Here is a 14,446-nt window from a genome sequence, read left to right on the forward strand (position 1 = left end):
AGCTTAATGCATTTTACACCAACGGGTATATTGTTTAGTATATGTCGTATCAAAAACTCAAAGAGCTGGCGCAAGATAGGGAAACCTGGAAGATACTTCACCGACAAGAGAATAACTCTTAAGTTAATGATGATGAAATTATAGGGATTATTCTCATTACGACGTGCCTTAGAGCATTTAGTAATTGGAGATGACCGCTGACATTTTTACGAAACAGTCTACCGATTTTTGCGGGGGAGGTCATGTCAAATGTATTGCTATTTCGACATGATTTGTACGTAACGTACAAATAGCCATGTCAGTAAACTTGGACAATTGTGCAAACTTTTGTATGTTTGCACAATTGTCCAAGTTTTTCGGCAGAGGGGTAAGCTCTTAATGGCCACTCCAGTTATTAAGTGCTCTATAGACTGGCCGCTTAAATGAGTCCTCGCCTGCGCGGTACGGGGGCGACGGGGTAGGGCGACGTGCGGGGGCGGGGAAGGTGCGAGCGGCAGGCGTACCGCGCAGGCGAAGACTCATTTAAACGGTCGGTCTATAAGCGAAGTGCTTACAATGTTACTAACTGAACGTTATTCTTTTCCCAGCATTCGTCGACACCAGTGCAAACGTACTCGTCGCACGTGGCCGCGGTGAAGGCCATCGCTTGGTCGCCGCACCAGCACGGGCTGCTGGCGTCCGGCGGCGGCACCGCCGACCGCTGCATACGCTTCTGGAACACGCTCACCGGCCAGCCCATGCAGTACGTCGACACCGGTGGGTGCACAGAATACAATCCCATTCTCCCTTAGAGTCCGTGCCAAACTATACGGGCGAGGCATGTTGCCTGGCTTTGTGGTTCGGTTGGTCATCAGATGATGATGTCCCCAATATTTTTACATATTTATTTATTTAGGGTCATCAGCCCGACATCGGTTCGCCACGGGCACACTACACATGCTTGTTTTGCGGTCATGGTTGCCGCTCCCGTATTGGCTTATACAGCCATGAAAAACGTTGTCACCCTGCCTTACACTGTTTGTATAGTCTGAAATCAATTCAATAGACTGAAAGGCCTATGATGATTTATTTATACTTAGTGCGGAAATCCCTCGCGTAAGTCGCGATGATAGTAAATTTTCCACTTACACGGATAAAAATCCTACCAAAAAACGGAAAATAAGGCGCAAATCAATCTGCAACACTCGAGTGGTGATAGCAAATGTATTATTAATGTTATTGTTGTCCATGTTCACAGGTTCACAAGTCTGCAACCTAGCGTGGTCGAAGCATTCCAGCGAGCTGGTGTCGACGCACGGTTACTCGCAGAACCAGATATTGGTGTGGAAGTACCCTTCACTCACACAGGTAATCCATCACATATTTTAGTTTTCCCTACTTTAGAATCCTATATCGTCTTTATAGCATTGTCCTGTATTTGTATTAAAAACCAAAACTGCGCCAACTCTTGAATATTTGGCCAAAAACTAAACGCCAAACTCCTAAAATGAGAAGACAGGCGAACTTAGTACAATGTTAACATTATGCGAGAAAATATTAAGTATTGATCTGACTAGATAAAGACTAAAATCATCCATTTCACTTCCAGGTGGCCAAATTAACCGGTCACTCGTACCGCGTCCTCTACCTGGCCCTATCGCCCGACGGCGAAGCGATCGTCACCGGCGCCGGCGACGAAACGCTGCGTTTCTGGAACGTGTTCTCCAAGTCACCGTCACACCGAGAGCGGCAGAGCGTGCTCAACCTGCACACGTCGCTCAGATAAACACTACTAAAGTACCACAGACTAAATAAATGTTATAGCGGCGGAGTGTTAATCCGCACAGGTTGAAGTTAACCGCAGACTAGTCATATGTTACTAGTCTGTGGCTTACTAAAGACAGAGTGCGAAGTCAGACTGTGTTAGTGAGTGCGAATCGTAGTGCCACAGACAATAAGATGTCCATAGACAATGTGTCGGTGTTAGTCTTTGATGTAAAATTGGAGTCTATAGTTTCAAGTAAAACATGACGCTCTAAGGCGTAGTACTCACGTGCCAGAGGGCCTACCGCAAATTCCAAAATCGAAATTTTGTTATCTGCCTCTCTATCTCTGTTGCTTATTTCAGCGATAAATAGAGATGCCGATAAAAAGGCCATTTTCGAGTTGGGGCCTCGGCTGTCAAGCGGAAGGCAGCTGACTACTACAGTGAGATTGTTATTGCTATATATTATTATTTTATTCACTCTAGTTTAGTTGTCTCTCGCTTTCACAGAACTGCAAGCAGCTGTGAGCACTAGGTTTAAAGCCCGTCGTGTTAGACAGCACCGGATCATAGACTCCAATAGTCCAAAGTGTACTAAACTGGATTTGGTATGTTGTCAACCTGAATAGCATAGGTTAGCTGTTAGAATGGGATAGTCATACACATTTTCCTTCTGTCAAGCCTACCAACTGCATTGTACAGATAGATATTGCGACACACTTATTTCCTTGGTAACAAAAGTGTGTAACGATATATTTGACCACTTACGCCGTCTCTATCTTTTCGATGCTGACTGTACCAAAAAAACAGTTAGTATCAAAATGGTTCCTAGTACTTTGTGTAGACATATTTTCAACTATTTATGCTATGGTTGACAATATAAAAGGATAATGCCGACTATGTAATTTATTATTGTAATTTTATTTTTAGATAGGTACCTACCTAGTTAAATTAGAGTACGGAAGCTGGACTGTTTCTATTGCATTTTACTAAAATTACTTTATTATCATGTACATATGTTTTAGATATTCTAATATAGTGTTTATATAATATACTATAATTTATTATTTTCTAGTTTAGTTCGCGTTGGGAAAACTTAAAAGAATTTGCTATCAGAGTCGATTTCCTTAAGTTCAAGTTTAAATGTTATTATGAACTGAACACGCAAATCTGTTAAGTTTTCACTTATACTGCGTATAAGACGCGTTAAAATACAATGTGTATTTTATTAATATTTACTGTGTTTCTGACTGTTATTGATCGCCAGGACATTCTTTAGGTGTGTCTTCATTGTGCTAAATGTATTTGCCTTAATCGATTGGTAATATGTTGACCCAATCAGTGTCAACAAACCCATCTAATTGGTTAATGGTAACCCCTTTTTAATGGGTTCAAACCTGAATGGGTTAACGCATTCCCTACCGGTTAAATTATTAACTTCATAATGAAGAATGCACAAAGAAATAGTTTTCGAATAATTTACTCTAGTTTCTGAAACTTTATGCGTGAGAAGTGAATTTTCGGTCAAATTACACCTGTTTTGGAAGAGTTTTAGTTTTGAATATTATTTTAATCAAAACTTTCGTAAACTCTTAGTAATTATCATTTTAGGGAATACATTTTTGTTTTATGGAGTTTGGTATTAACTATTTTTTTTCTGTTTCAGCGTGTTTTTTAACTTGTTCTGTCTGTGTACATGAGGTAGGCATATTATACTGACATACAAATGACATATTTAAGTACTAACGATATTTGGAAAGTACATTTCCAAGTTACCTAGTTTTATGACTAGTAACAAGAGTTTTTACAAAATAGTTTCATTGCATTTTAAACATTTAATAATACAAATTAGAATCACACTTTGAAAATAGTAATAGATATAAAATACATTTTTAGATCCATTGCATAAAACTCTATTTGCCACCAAAAACTAATTGACATATTGTAATTGTACAAATTATTATTGTTACCGTAATGTACCGACAACGATACAGTTAAATAAACCTATGAGCAGGCGAATTACGGCTGGGTCTACGTGATAAAATGTGACGTTCCACGGGAAAAGATACCTTATGGCAGTCGGCGCTTACGTCGCTTAGCACCGCATTAGTATTCGAGCGCTGTTAATAATAGCTTAAGCGTCAACCGATATAAAGTAACTTGACTCCCGTGGAACGACACAAATAAGTGTCACTTTTTCACTCCTCCCGAATGAAAGAGACGGACTATGTCTATCACGCTGTCACGTAGACAAATACACTTATCATATCCGTACTGGGCGTTAGACTCTGGAACTAAGTGGTAGGTACATGTGTAAAGGTTTTCTGGAATACAGATAAGTATGGCAAATTAGCTGTAAGTTTTCATAGGAGGTTGCTTCAGTACAAATTCAAGGTCTATTTCTCATTGACAACATAACAGTTTTCTTGGCCTGTAACGACCATTTTATTACATATATGTAGGTATAGAATTATGTAGGTGTACAGAATAATGTTGTGTATTATAATTATTTTCCATCGTATTTTCTCGGAAACGTTCGTATTTGTCATGCTACTTCAGTCAACCTCAGTACTTTTTGTACCGAGACTTGTAGCAAGTACTGTTCGTACGTTTCCGTGAAAATACGATGGAGGATAATTATACACTACATCTGTACAGCGAATTGTCAGTCAGGAGACAGGGTTGCCAACCGTACTATATTATATAGTATTGTACTATATTTTGGCTCTCTGTACTATATACTTTTGGAAAAATATATAGTACGCTAAAATACTATATTTCCGATTAAACGTATATTACACTCATGTTTAGTATTTTATCTAAAAGTACTATATGTTTTGGAAATGTACTATGTTTTTGATGCCTTATTCTGGAAAATACTATATTCCACCAAAAAAAAGTTGGCAACCCTAGGAGACAATGTCACCCTGGTAAAACAGGGGCTTCACGTTAACAATGGCGGTCGATGAGAAATTCCCTTTGTATCGAAGCTAACCTGACCTATACCTGTAAATTGTAATTATATGTGCACTTTTCCTATTAAGGAATTACCTATATGACTAAAAATATATTAATAGTCTGTCCTATCAGGTTCTTAAAAATACCACATTCATTCAGCCAATGATATTGAGGGCAGATTGGGTAAGACAAACATAGTTTATTAAACTCGGGACAAGATAAACAGTATGAGGATTCCCTACAAGTGTTACTCCTGCCCCAGTGTTTGCCTTACCCCATCTGACTTTATATATAAAAGGCTCATTCGACTGATAGTCAAGTGCTTTATTTATAAAAGCTTATAGAACAGACTATATTAAAATTAAATGATCTTGATCTCATTGAATCGAACAAATTATTGGCAACATATAAAATTTATTGTAAAATAAGCATGCGTGTATTTTTCCATTATTTATTTTTTGGCATTTTCTGACACTGTTTGAATTATGTATAAATTGCTAGAGATTAGTTTAGGTAATATTAATATTAAGATATAGTTATTTGAAATTACGTGTCGCCATCAGATATATCGGAGCAGCCGAGGTGTTCACAAATATCGGAACACGCCTCTATTGTCAAGGCATTAGAGTGCGCGTTCAGATATTGTGCACACCTTGGCCGCTCCGATATATCTGTTGGCGACTGTATAACAAAAAGCGGAAAAATCATGCATAACAACTTGTTGTTACAACTGATAGTGACGCAGCTATGGTTAAAATAAGACAACAATACACGTGTCTCATTCTAACCCATGTCCCTATCTGAACGAATCGCAACGATAAGTTGTGGCAAAAATTGTAAGCAGATCACATAAGGGCTTATTGCAAGCACATGATTTTCTTTTTATATGTGTATGATTTCTGTGTCAAGTAAACGAGCTTGTAGTATAACTTTTAGGTAAGTGTATGACGCATATATTATATGTTACGCGTGTATTCGTTAAGCGTGTCTTGTTTTGTTGCACGTGTGACTGATGTGTTGGTACAGTTCGCAGCAAAAATAGCTCAGGAGAATAAAAGAGGTATCCACAGTTCTTATTCTTTTAACAAGTTTCGGGTCTGTAAAAATAACTCCATTTTTTTTATCTGGAAAATTATAAATTGTTTAAATACAGATTCATGGGTTCGCAAGGTTTTACCAATTTTAGTGAGGAACAAGTATCCAGAATTTGATATCCAAAATATTGAAATATATTGGGAATTTCTGTATAAGGATCGAAAGAGCTCGTGAGTAGTGCGCGTATCACTTTAAACCTTGGTACTATTGCTGCCAACTGTACTATTGAGCCTAACAAGTTATTTTACGACCTGAGTCAGTTTAATATACTATGTCAAATCAGTACGGTTTCGTCTTTAACTCGTTTCAGCTTTCGATTCTTCTTGGTTCAATTGCATTTCATGTCAATTGCCAAGACAACACATACTTTTAAACCATCTTAAGTACTTCGTCCGGAATATATGAAGTAGGTAAATGCAGCCCTGTGTTCGCAAATAGGGCGAAGTGAATTACTGGCGTATTCCTTCCTTTCCACTGAGGCGGAGATGAGCGGACATGAAAGGAGACGTGTTGGAATCAACCAATAGCATTGGTTGTCTTCTCCGCTCCGTTAGATTCCAACCAATGGTAGATTCCCGCATGTCTCCTCATCTCTGATCATTTCAAAGGCAGTTTTAGGGTATATGGCATAAAGATGCAAGTTTAACATGAAAACGCACTGGTCTGGACATACATCTATAGAAGCATATTATTTTAATTATGTTTGTTACATGTTGTACATACCTATTAGTACATTAATGTCGTGTGCAATGTAGACGTAAACTTAGATAACGCTAATATAACCTTCGATTTCCCGATTGCAATACGATTAAATCGTTAATCGATTACTATAGTTAATATTATTTATATAAGACGAACAGTAAACTTGTATGTACTTAACCAAATATCTTCGTGATTACGTTTGTTCTTAGTGTTGCTTATCTTGTTTTGAATAATAGAAGATATCAGTCAATAGATGTATGTAAAAACGTTTTAAGTCGAATAACAAGTGTACAGATGTAAGGACTGTATCGTTTATTATAAATACAGATAAAACCTGGTCTAACTGTTGACGTGTGTATTATTTTGTATTACTATGTTCTTAAGGTATAATCTGGGGGTATTTTTAAGACATATCTGATATAAGAATGTTTTACATTTATTTTATTTTAGGGACTTTATGATGATTTTAATACCTTCTAGCAAATGTAATTCGGACAAGCCTATCGAGCTTAATTTGAGACTATTTCACCGATTCCTTAGTACGATTTAAAGAAACAAAAGGTTAATATGCTGCCAAAATATGCCATCTAAGTGTCCTTTTCATGATTGCTCAATTGAACATCCACAGAATAAATGTGGTGTATTTTATCTTTACATGAAAACGACTTTTTATGCAACATTTTGGATTCCCGTCAATTTCTGACGCCAGGGAAATGACGGAAACAGCTAAAAGAATCTACCGAAATCCAAAGCCTAACGGACATTCATGGCGTTGAACCATGGCTAGAACAGGTCGATAGAAACGCTCCATGATGGTTATATTGTATACCAAAGTCGGGGTTGTCGTAAGTAACATGCCATATTTTCAAAAAGGCCACCAAGCACAGATCCAAAACTTTTTTTCCAACTAAAAGAAATGATTAGACTATGCCCAGATGTTTCGCTTTACGAATCATATGTAATTGCTGTTTACATAGTACGATTTTTTTTGTGTAATACTTATCTTGTTCGCAAACCGTAAATTTTCTTGTAGTATTTGTCCGAAATCGTTGTAGTTACTCGGGAGGATTGGGTAAATATTGTCCAAACCATATGCTTTACGTGATCTCCCAGGACGAAATGTTACTTATTATTAAAGCACTAATTAAACTATATGTGTAATTTTTTAATAAAAACATAATACCAGAAAAAACGGCTAAGTAAAGTTGTATTTATAATAAACGATACAGTCCTTAGTGCATAATTATTTTCCATGTCCTGCTATTTCAGTCAATGATGGAACAAAAAGTACTGAGATTGACTGAAGTAGCATGACAAATCCAAATGCTCATCTGTAAGACCAGTTGTGGCAATGAATATTATTTTGGTGTATGTTTGAGCCATATCTTGCCCAAATTGTCTAATAATTTTAGCCAAAGCTTATTGCTTTTATTAGCGATTAATACCTACTTTTAATACCCCTCTTGGGCTCTTGTAAAGCGCTACTTTCAAAATTGTACAGATATTGTTCAATACAAGATACGCAACGCATCAAAATTTAAGAGTACTAGCACTAGTTCGACCCGATGTTTATAAATATTACTTCCTCTATCCTTTTCCTTCTTAATATATTGCACTATCTTAACCTTTCCTCTCTTTCCAAATCGGGTCAAAAATAAAAGATTTATTTATGAAAAGAGTATATTATACCTTAATATATTGAACTTGTAAAGATAGACTGATTTAGTGGTACCCATAAATGTTTAGATTTAATCTACTTTCTTTTAGAATAAACTATTAACTGTGTGATTTAATATGAGTGTTATTTCTCTCTCGCCTTTCCTTGTAACAATAAAATATAGGTACAGTCAACGGTAAAAATATGGGTGTACAAATCATTTCAAAAATATGTCATAACTCTTATGTCAGTGAAATAAGAACTATGGTACATATATTTGAGTAAGTTGTCTACACCCATATTTTTACCGTTGACTGTACCTACTCGAGTACTCATGTGTGGCTATCACAACTCTCCGTCAAATTTCGAGTGTCTGTCCGTTTTGCTAAGATTAAATACGCTATAGTAAATGTATGGCAAACTTGATCTTAGAAGTCGGACAGGCTATCAATAATCGTGGGTTCAATCCAGGCTTGTGCTGTATACAGCAGAAAAAAAGCGTTATAAAAAATACAAAATGATGACTAAATATGACTAAGTAATATTATTAGTCATCATTAGTATTAGTAGTTAGGTACCTACATAGTTGTTTATTTTTCAAGTAGCTTATTAGGATAAATAGTCACCAGAAGCATGTAATAGGTTTAGACACAGGTAATGCTAATGATCTTATGTTTACTAAACGGGAAACCAATAATAATCAATTTTATACATGTAAGTAACATGACGTCTGCTTGGATTCGTCACCTTGCGATACATTGTTGTTGCTGTGCACTAATTGCTTTTATCAAACTCTATTTGGAATACTGTTAAAATTGGTTCGTTATTAAGGTGCCGCAGTGTTTGAAAAATCCTACGTCTTTTTTTGGATCACATTAGGATTTTCTCAAAGTGACTTCATCGATTTGAATCCTGATTTTTTTACTTTCGCTCTATAGAAAAATCACAAATATAGGTACGCACGCTCTTTAAAAATTTTGATCATTGAGTTATTATTATAAAGAAGCCATACCAAACAATGAAAATGTCGCAATCGCAACCTGTCAGGAAATGATTGCTCAAAAAACGTTGTAGAGGGAAATGCTAGGAACACAATTTTTAACTCCGTAACTTTGTTTGGACTAGATATTAGGAGGTGAACATATCAAAAGTCCCCGGCTGTAGCCCCGGTGCTGCGGGGTAGAGGGGGGGGGGGGGGGGGGTAAGAAGGTCGATTTTTCGGTTTTTCATTGATATCTTGGAAACTTTGCATCTTAGCGACATGACTACTAAGACAAACCGAAAGCTGATAAAATTAGTTACAAGTTTTATCCAGTCAAGTTTTTCGATATCTTGAATAGTTTTTGAGATACACGCGCTTGAAAGTTTATTTAGGGATTTTAATTTTATCTTGATATCTACATCAGTGATGCTGTTAGGCCATGTTTGGTATCATTTTCGTATAAATCGGTGCTAAATTCATTTATGGTATGGTGGTCACATTGACACTATTCCGAAATCTATTTTTCATCACACTTGCTCGGAAAAGATGTATTTACACGTAGGGCTTGCGGGCGGGAAATTGAAATTTTCGCCCTAGGGCGGAAAAAATCTTTTCCGAGCAAGTGTGATGAAAAACACTTATTTACAAGTAGGGCTTGCGGGCGGGAAATTGAAATTTTCGCCCTAGGGCGGAAAAGTGTTTTATACAGAAGTTTGTTTTTATTAATTCTCCTTTTTTTCCTTACAAGTGTGATGAAAAACATTGTGTGTGCCACGGGCGGTAAAGAAATTCCGAACTCGTGAACATTTTAAGCCCTCGCTTCGCGTCGGGCTTAAAATTGACACTCGTTCGTAATTTCTTATTTCCCGCCCTTAATACACAATGTACTATTTCATCACACTTGCTCGGAAAAGATGTATTTACACGTAGGGCTTGCGGGCGGGAAATTGAAATTTTCGCCCTAGGGCGGAAAAAATCTTTTCCGAGCAAGTGTGATGAAAAACACTTATTTACACGTAGGGCTTGCGGGCGGGAAATTGAAATTTTCGCCCTAGGGCGGAAAAGTGTTTTATACAGAAGTTTGTTTTTATTAATTCTCCTTTTTTTCCTTACAAGTGTGATGAAAAACATTGTGTGTGCCACGGGCGCTAAAGAAATTCCGAACTCGTGAACATTTTAAGCCCTCGCTTCGCGTCGGGCTTAAAATTGACACTCGTTCGTAATTTCTTATTTCCCGCCCTTAATACACAATGTACCTACTATTAATAGGTGTTCAAAATTATCTTGACGCAACTTTATGGTTAAGAGATTAAGAGTGTCAAGGTAATTTTGAACACCTTGCCCGCTTAGCAACTTCTGCTGTTGACTGTGCCACGCGACCAAATCGTCGTAAGCGCCGTTTACTCTATGCTTACATAGTTTGTTGTCGGCCGGCAACAACTCATGGCGCAAAATAGTAGTTCAATGGTTTTCATAAGTACATTGATTTGTTTTGAGACAGAAAATAGTCAATTTTGTATCACGCTTAGTAACGCTCTTATCTTACTTAAACTTTGATTTACTAATCTACCGAGTAGGTAGGTATACCTACTCGTAATCGGATTGTACTTTTTAAAAAGTTACGCTAATTTTTCTCGCATCCAACTTTATATTATCGTGATCGCATTCAAAGTAGTGAATCTAACTACATCTGAGCAATTAGCTCAATTTACAAACTTAACTTTGCGTGTGGTCAGTACTTTAACTAACATGATTGTACAATAATAACTTGCGTGCCGTGTCGCCGCGCCGGCAATACATACTTTGTTAACTAATTTAGTACGTACTACGGAATAATGTGATTAGTACAGCTTTATAAGCTGGGTTCGTTAGTAATTATAACGTATTTCGTGAGTTGCTTAAGCAACTGCAGGTGAGTTTTCTAACACGCTATAATAGTAAATTACTAATTATTTTTAATGAATATATTTCTGAATTTGTGATAAAATTAAATTAGGTAAAAGTTCCGATTTCTAAATGGCTTTGCAGTGAAATAATTTAGATAGACCATATACTCAATGATTGTCACTGAAAAATTGATCATTGTCACTTTTTTCCCCAGTGGCTTTACAGTACAGAGATATCATGATACAAAATACAATAACATTCAATATAAACTAACTACATTATAAAATTTAAACTAAAGTAATAGAAATAAACTAATAAGATATAGATGAACATAGTTTAAATGTACCTACTTACATACAAAAAAAACAATTACAAAAATGCCCAACTTAATGGCCTGTGGCATGAACCCTATATCTCAAATAAGTTTGCACATGCCCACCATTGTTGTATCATCACGAGTAATTAGGGAATTCTGATTCCCGCATTCTCTATGCAAAACATTTTCACCAAAAGTCATTCTTCTTTTCAGAAATGGGATTCTCCAATAATAATATGCTGTGTGTCTACGTGTTAGCCGCCTTCCTAGCGAGCGGCGACTGCACCTTAACTCCCATAGTACGTCCATTCTTGTCTCTGCTTAATGCGCCCTTTTCTACCTTGGGCAATAATGGAAACCCTTCTATTTCCTCCTATCCATATGCTGTGTCATCCGGTCGGTGGGGAGGAGGAAAAATGGATGCTCCAGTCCTCGTACCGAACGTAGCAACATTCGATGGTGTTCTATCGTCAAAACCTCCACAGTATGCAACAGGAAAGGTAATGAAAACACACATGATGAGACCCCAGATGGGCGTGTGGACAAATAAACCTTTGAATAAGATGGGTAAAATGGGCGGTGTACCCAAAATAAATTTGAAAAAAGGATCGACAGGTCAGAATATGGGTTGGTTAGTTGATGGTTCGGAACAAATAGATATTGCAACAAAACCTGTGTTTGTTACACCATTGAAAGAGGGATCCAAAAGAATGATGCTGCTCCAAAATGATATGGATGGTGATTCAGGAGAAGACGGAGGCTACTTGAAAGATGGGTCGAATGAGCTAGGTTCTGGCGAAGGGTCTTGGAAAACGTCTAAACTTTTAGCCCCGACCCCGATGCGTGGTGAAAACTTGGGACAAGACATGCCGAAAGAAGACATGGAACGTATCGTGATTATAGAAAAACCTATTTCGTAAGTACCTAATATGTAGTTTATTTTATAACCTTAGGTCAATGTGGATAAGATGGGCATGTAATATTTTTTATCTACGCACATATCACTAGTGCTCTAAAATGCATTCAGAAACCGTAGGAAATGACCAGCATTATGACAACCAATTTTACTATGAGAACTTTCTTATCTGTGGTAGTAGGTAAAATCTGTACTTTAAAGTTATAACTTTATAGATTTTTGTAAGGTTATGAGTTTAAATTTGGAACAGCTGTCAAAACCCAAATGGGTGTCTATTCTAGTATCCATAGATATTAAAACAATTATCGATACGAAACGTCAATTCAGTATATTTTTTAAATATAAACCGTACGACATTTGATCTCGATTGATATGAGAATAGGGACTACATTCGTTTGTCTATGAATTAAAAAAAAAACTACGGATGCGTGAGTTGCGTGACATGTGTGAAAAAAGTTTTCATTTACCGCCATTTGACGTACAGTTTATCTTTTAATTAGTTTTAGGTATAAAATTAATTTGTTTTGTTGCTTTTAAACAAACTTTAAGCAAAAGTTTCGTGTAAAATGAGAGATATTTAGGAGACGCCATCTCTTAAATCTGCGAGTTCCGCCAGAGGGCAACGATGGATGTCGGTTGAAATATATATGAGGTTAGTGAATGTATAAAAGAAGGTAATAATATGTGTGTAGATAAAGTAGTGTATGTAACTGTACATAATTAGGCATTAAAACACTCGTGTGATCCTTTTAAGAAACTCACTTCGTTCGTTTCTTAAACCCACACTCGTATTTTAATGCCTTTCATTATGTAGCAGTCACATAAACTACTATGGCTAGGAAGACGTCACAGGGCAGGAACTTTCGTATTTGTGTATCTATTTCGCTCGGGCACAATCAAAAAGGAAGAGCTTCGCTTTTTCTGCTGTACAGAAGTATGTGGAGTATGTGTATACAAACGCAAGACTTATAAGCGACGAAAGAGCTTGTTGATGCTCATATCTTCCCCAAAATATATTTTTTTTATGTGGATAGTGGATAGAGACTGTTTGGAAAATTTAATGATGATGAGATGTAGTGCATAGTTGTTTTCCGTCGTATTTTCTTGGAAACGTTCGTATTAATCATGCTACTTCTGTCAACCTCAGTACTTAATTGTACTGAGACTGACTTAGCGTAACACGTTAGTGCGTTTCCGTGAAAATACGATGGCAAACAATTATGCACGACATCTGCACACAGTAAATATAAAACAGAGCTTACTTATACTTTCAGGTCCTGGTCCCACAAATCTCATAATCGTCTCTGGCACGGATACAAAATGGCAAGAAATGGCAAAGCTGCCTGTCCAAACTGCGACGAAGCAAATATGGCTTGATTTACTGTCCTTACTGATGTAATAATGCGATAAAAGTTACAAAATTCATTCAAGTTGTTATTAGGCCTTTATTCAGTTTGAAAATATAGATTTTACTTTCGGGTCGATTCATTTAATTCATACTTCATCTCTCGGCCCTGGTCATGTTACTCTTACCATTTCCTGTTCATCCTTAAAGAATAGGGGGCCAGTCCGTAAATAATATCAGTCAGGCATTATCAAATCAGTCTTGGTCTTAAGTCCTTAAAATTGTCGACCAAATATTGCCGTAAACTCGATTCCTTCCAAAACATTTTTGTGGCATTAAAAACGGTTATGTAAAACTTGAAGAACAAAAAGATATCAAGACACGAGGTTTACACACATACTTTTTTCATCACCCGTAATCTTGTATCACTCATTCACTAAATACACTCAAACTATGTATTTTAGAGTGGTATTCCACATCTTTGTCCAATTTGCATTGCGTCTCATATTATATTGCAGGGGCCAGGGTGCAGATATTCCTGAGCACCTTTCCAGCACAGTCGCTTTCGATTCGACTGTGTTTGAAAGGACTCTGCCTGTTAACACATATTTATGTGGGAAAGTCAACATTGCTGCCTTAAAATAAGTTTATACTTATGCGACTAACGTTTTTAACAGCGTTGAGATTTTGTAAAAAATTGTACGTTTCTATCTAAAGTCATCTATTATATTATGCTTAGGCCCACTTGCACCATCCCACTAACGTGGGTTAACCGGTTAAACTTGGAGTTACTATGGTTACCAGTACAGTTTGACACTGGGCTAACGGGTTTTAACCGCGCTTA

The 14,446-nt window shown here is 36.9% G+C and overlaps 2 protein-coding genes across 2 annotated transcripts in view; both read left to right on the forward strand.

Annotated features, from left to right (window-relative positions):
* LOC134678437 (fizzy-related protein homolog) overlaps positions 1-8,292 on the forward strand; it is an 87,883-nt gene extending 79,591 nt beyond the window's left edge. Inside the window, exons 8-10 of the mRNA XM_063537014.1 lie at positions 588-756; positions 1,238-1,347; positions 1,589-8,292. Coding sequence (XP_063393084.1) covers positions 588-756; positions 1,238-1,347; positions 1,589-1,765 — 456 coding nt within the window. The 3' untranslated portion in view covers positions 1,766-8,292. The remainder of the gene's footprint in view (positions 1-587; positions 757-1,237; positions 1,348-1,588) is intronic.
* Positions 8,293-11,945: 3,653 nt separating this feature from the next.
* LOC134678717 (uncharacterized) lies at positions 11,946-13,735 on the forward strand. Its single transcript, XM_063537376.1, has 2 exons — positions 11,946-12,257; positions 13,532-13,735. Exons 1-2 carry the CDS (start codon positions 11,965-11,967, stop codon positions 13,632-13,634), a joined length of 396 nt encoding a protein of 131 aa, XP_063393446.1. The 5' UTR covers positions 11,946-11,964; the 3' UTR covers positions 13,635-13,735.
* The last annotated feature ends 711 nt before the right edge of the window (positions 13,736-14,446 follow it).

Source organism: Cydia fagiglandana, chromosome Z (assembly GCF_963556715.1).
Source record: "Cydia fagiglandana chromosome Z, ilCydFagi1.1, whole genome shotgun sequence".
NCBI lineage: Eukaryota > Metazoa > Arthropoda > Insecta > Lepidoptera > Tortricidae > Cydia > Cydia fagiglandana.

What these genes read in the sequence shown, in the direction of transcription:
- LOC134678717 (XM_063537376.1), top strand. Translation starts at nt 11,965, where the DNA reads ATGGGTTGGTTAGTTGATGGTTCGGAACAAATAGATATTGCAACAAAA. An exon ending in ATTATAGAAAAACCTATTTC is followed by an intron (nt 12,258 to 13,531) that starts GTAAGTACCTAA and finishes TTATACTTTCAG; the next exon opens with GTCCTGGTCCCACAAATCTC.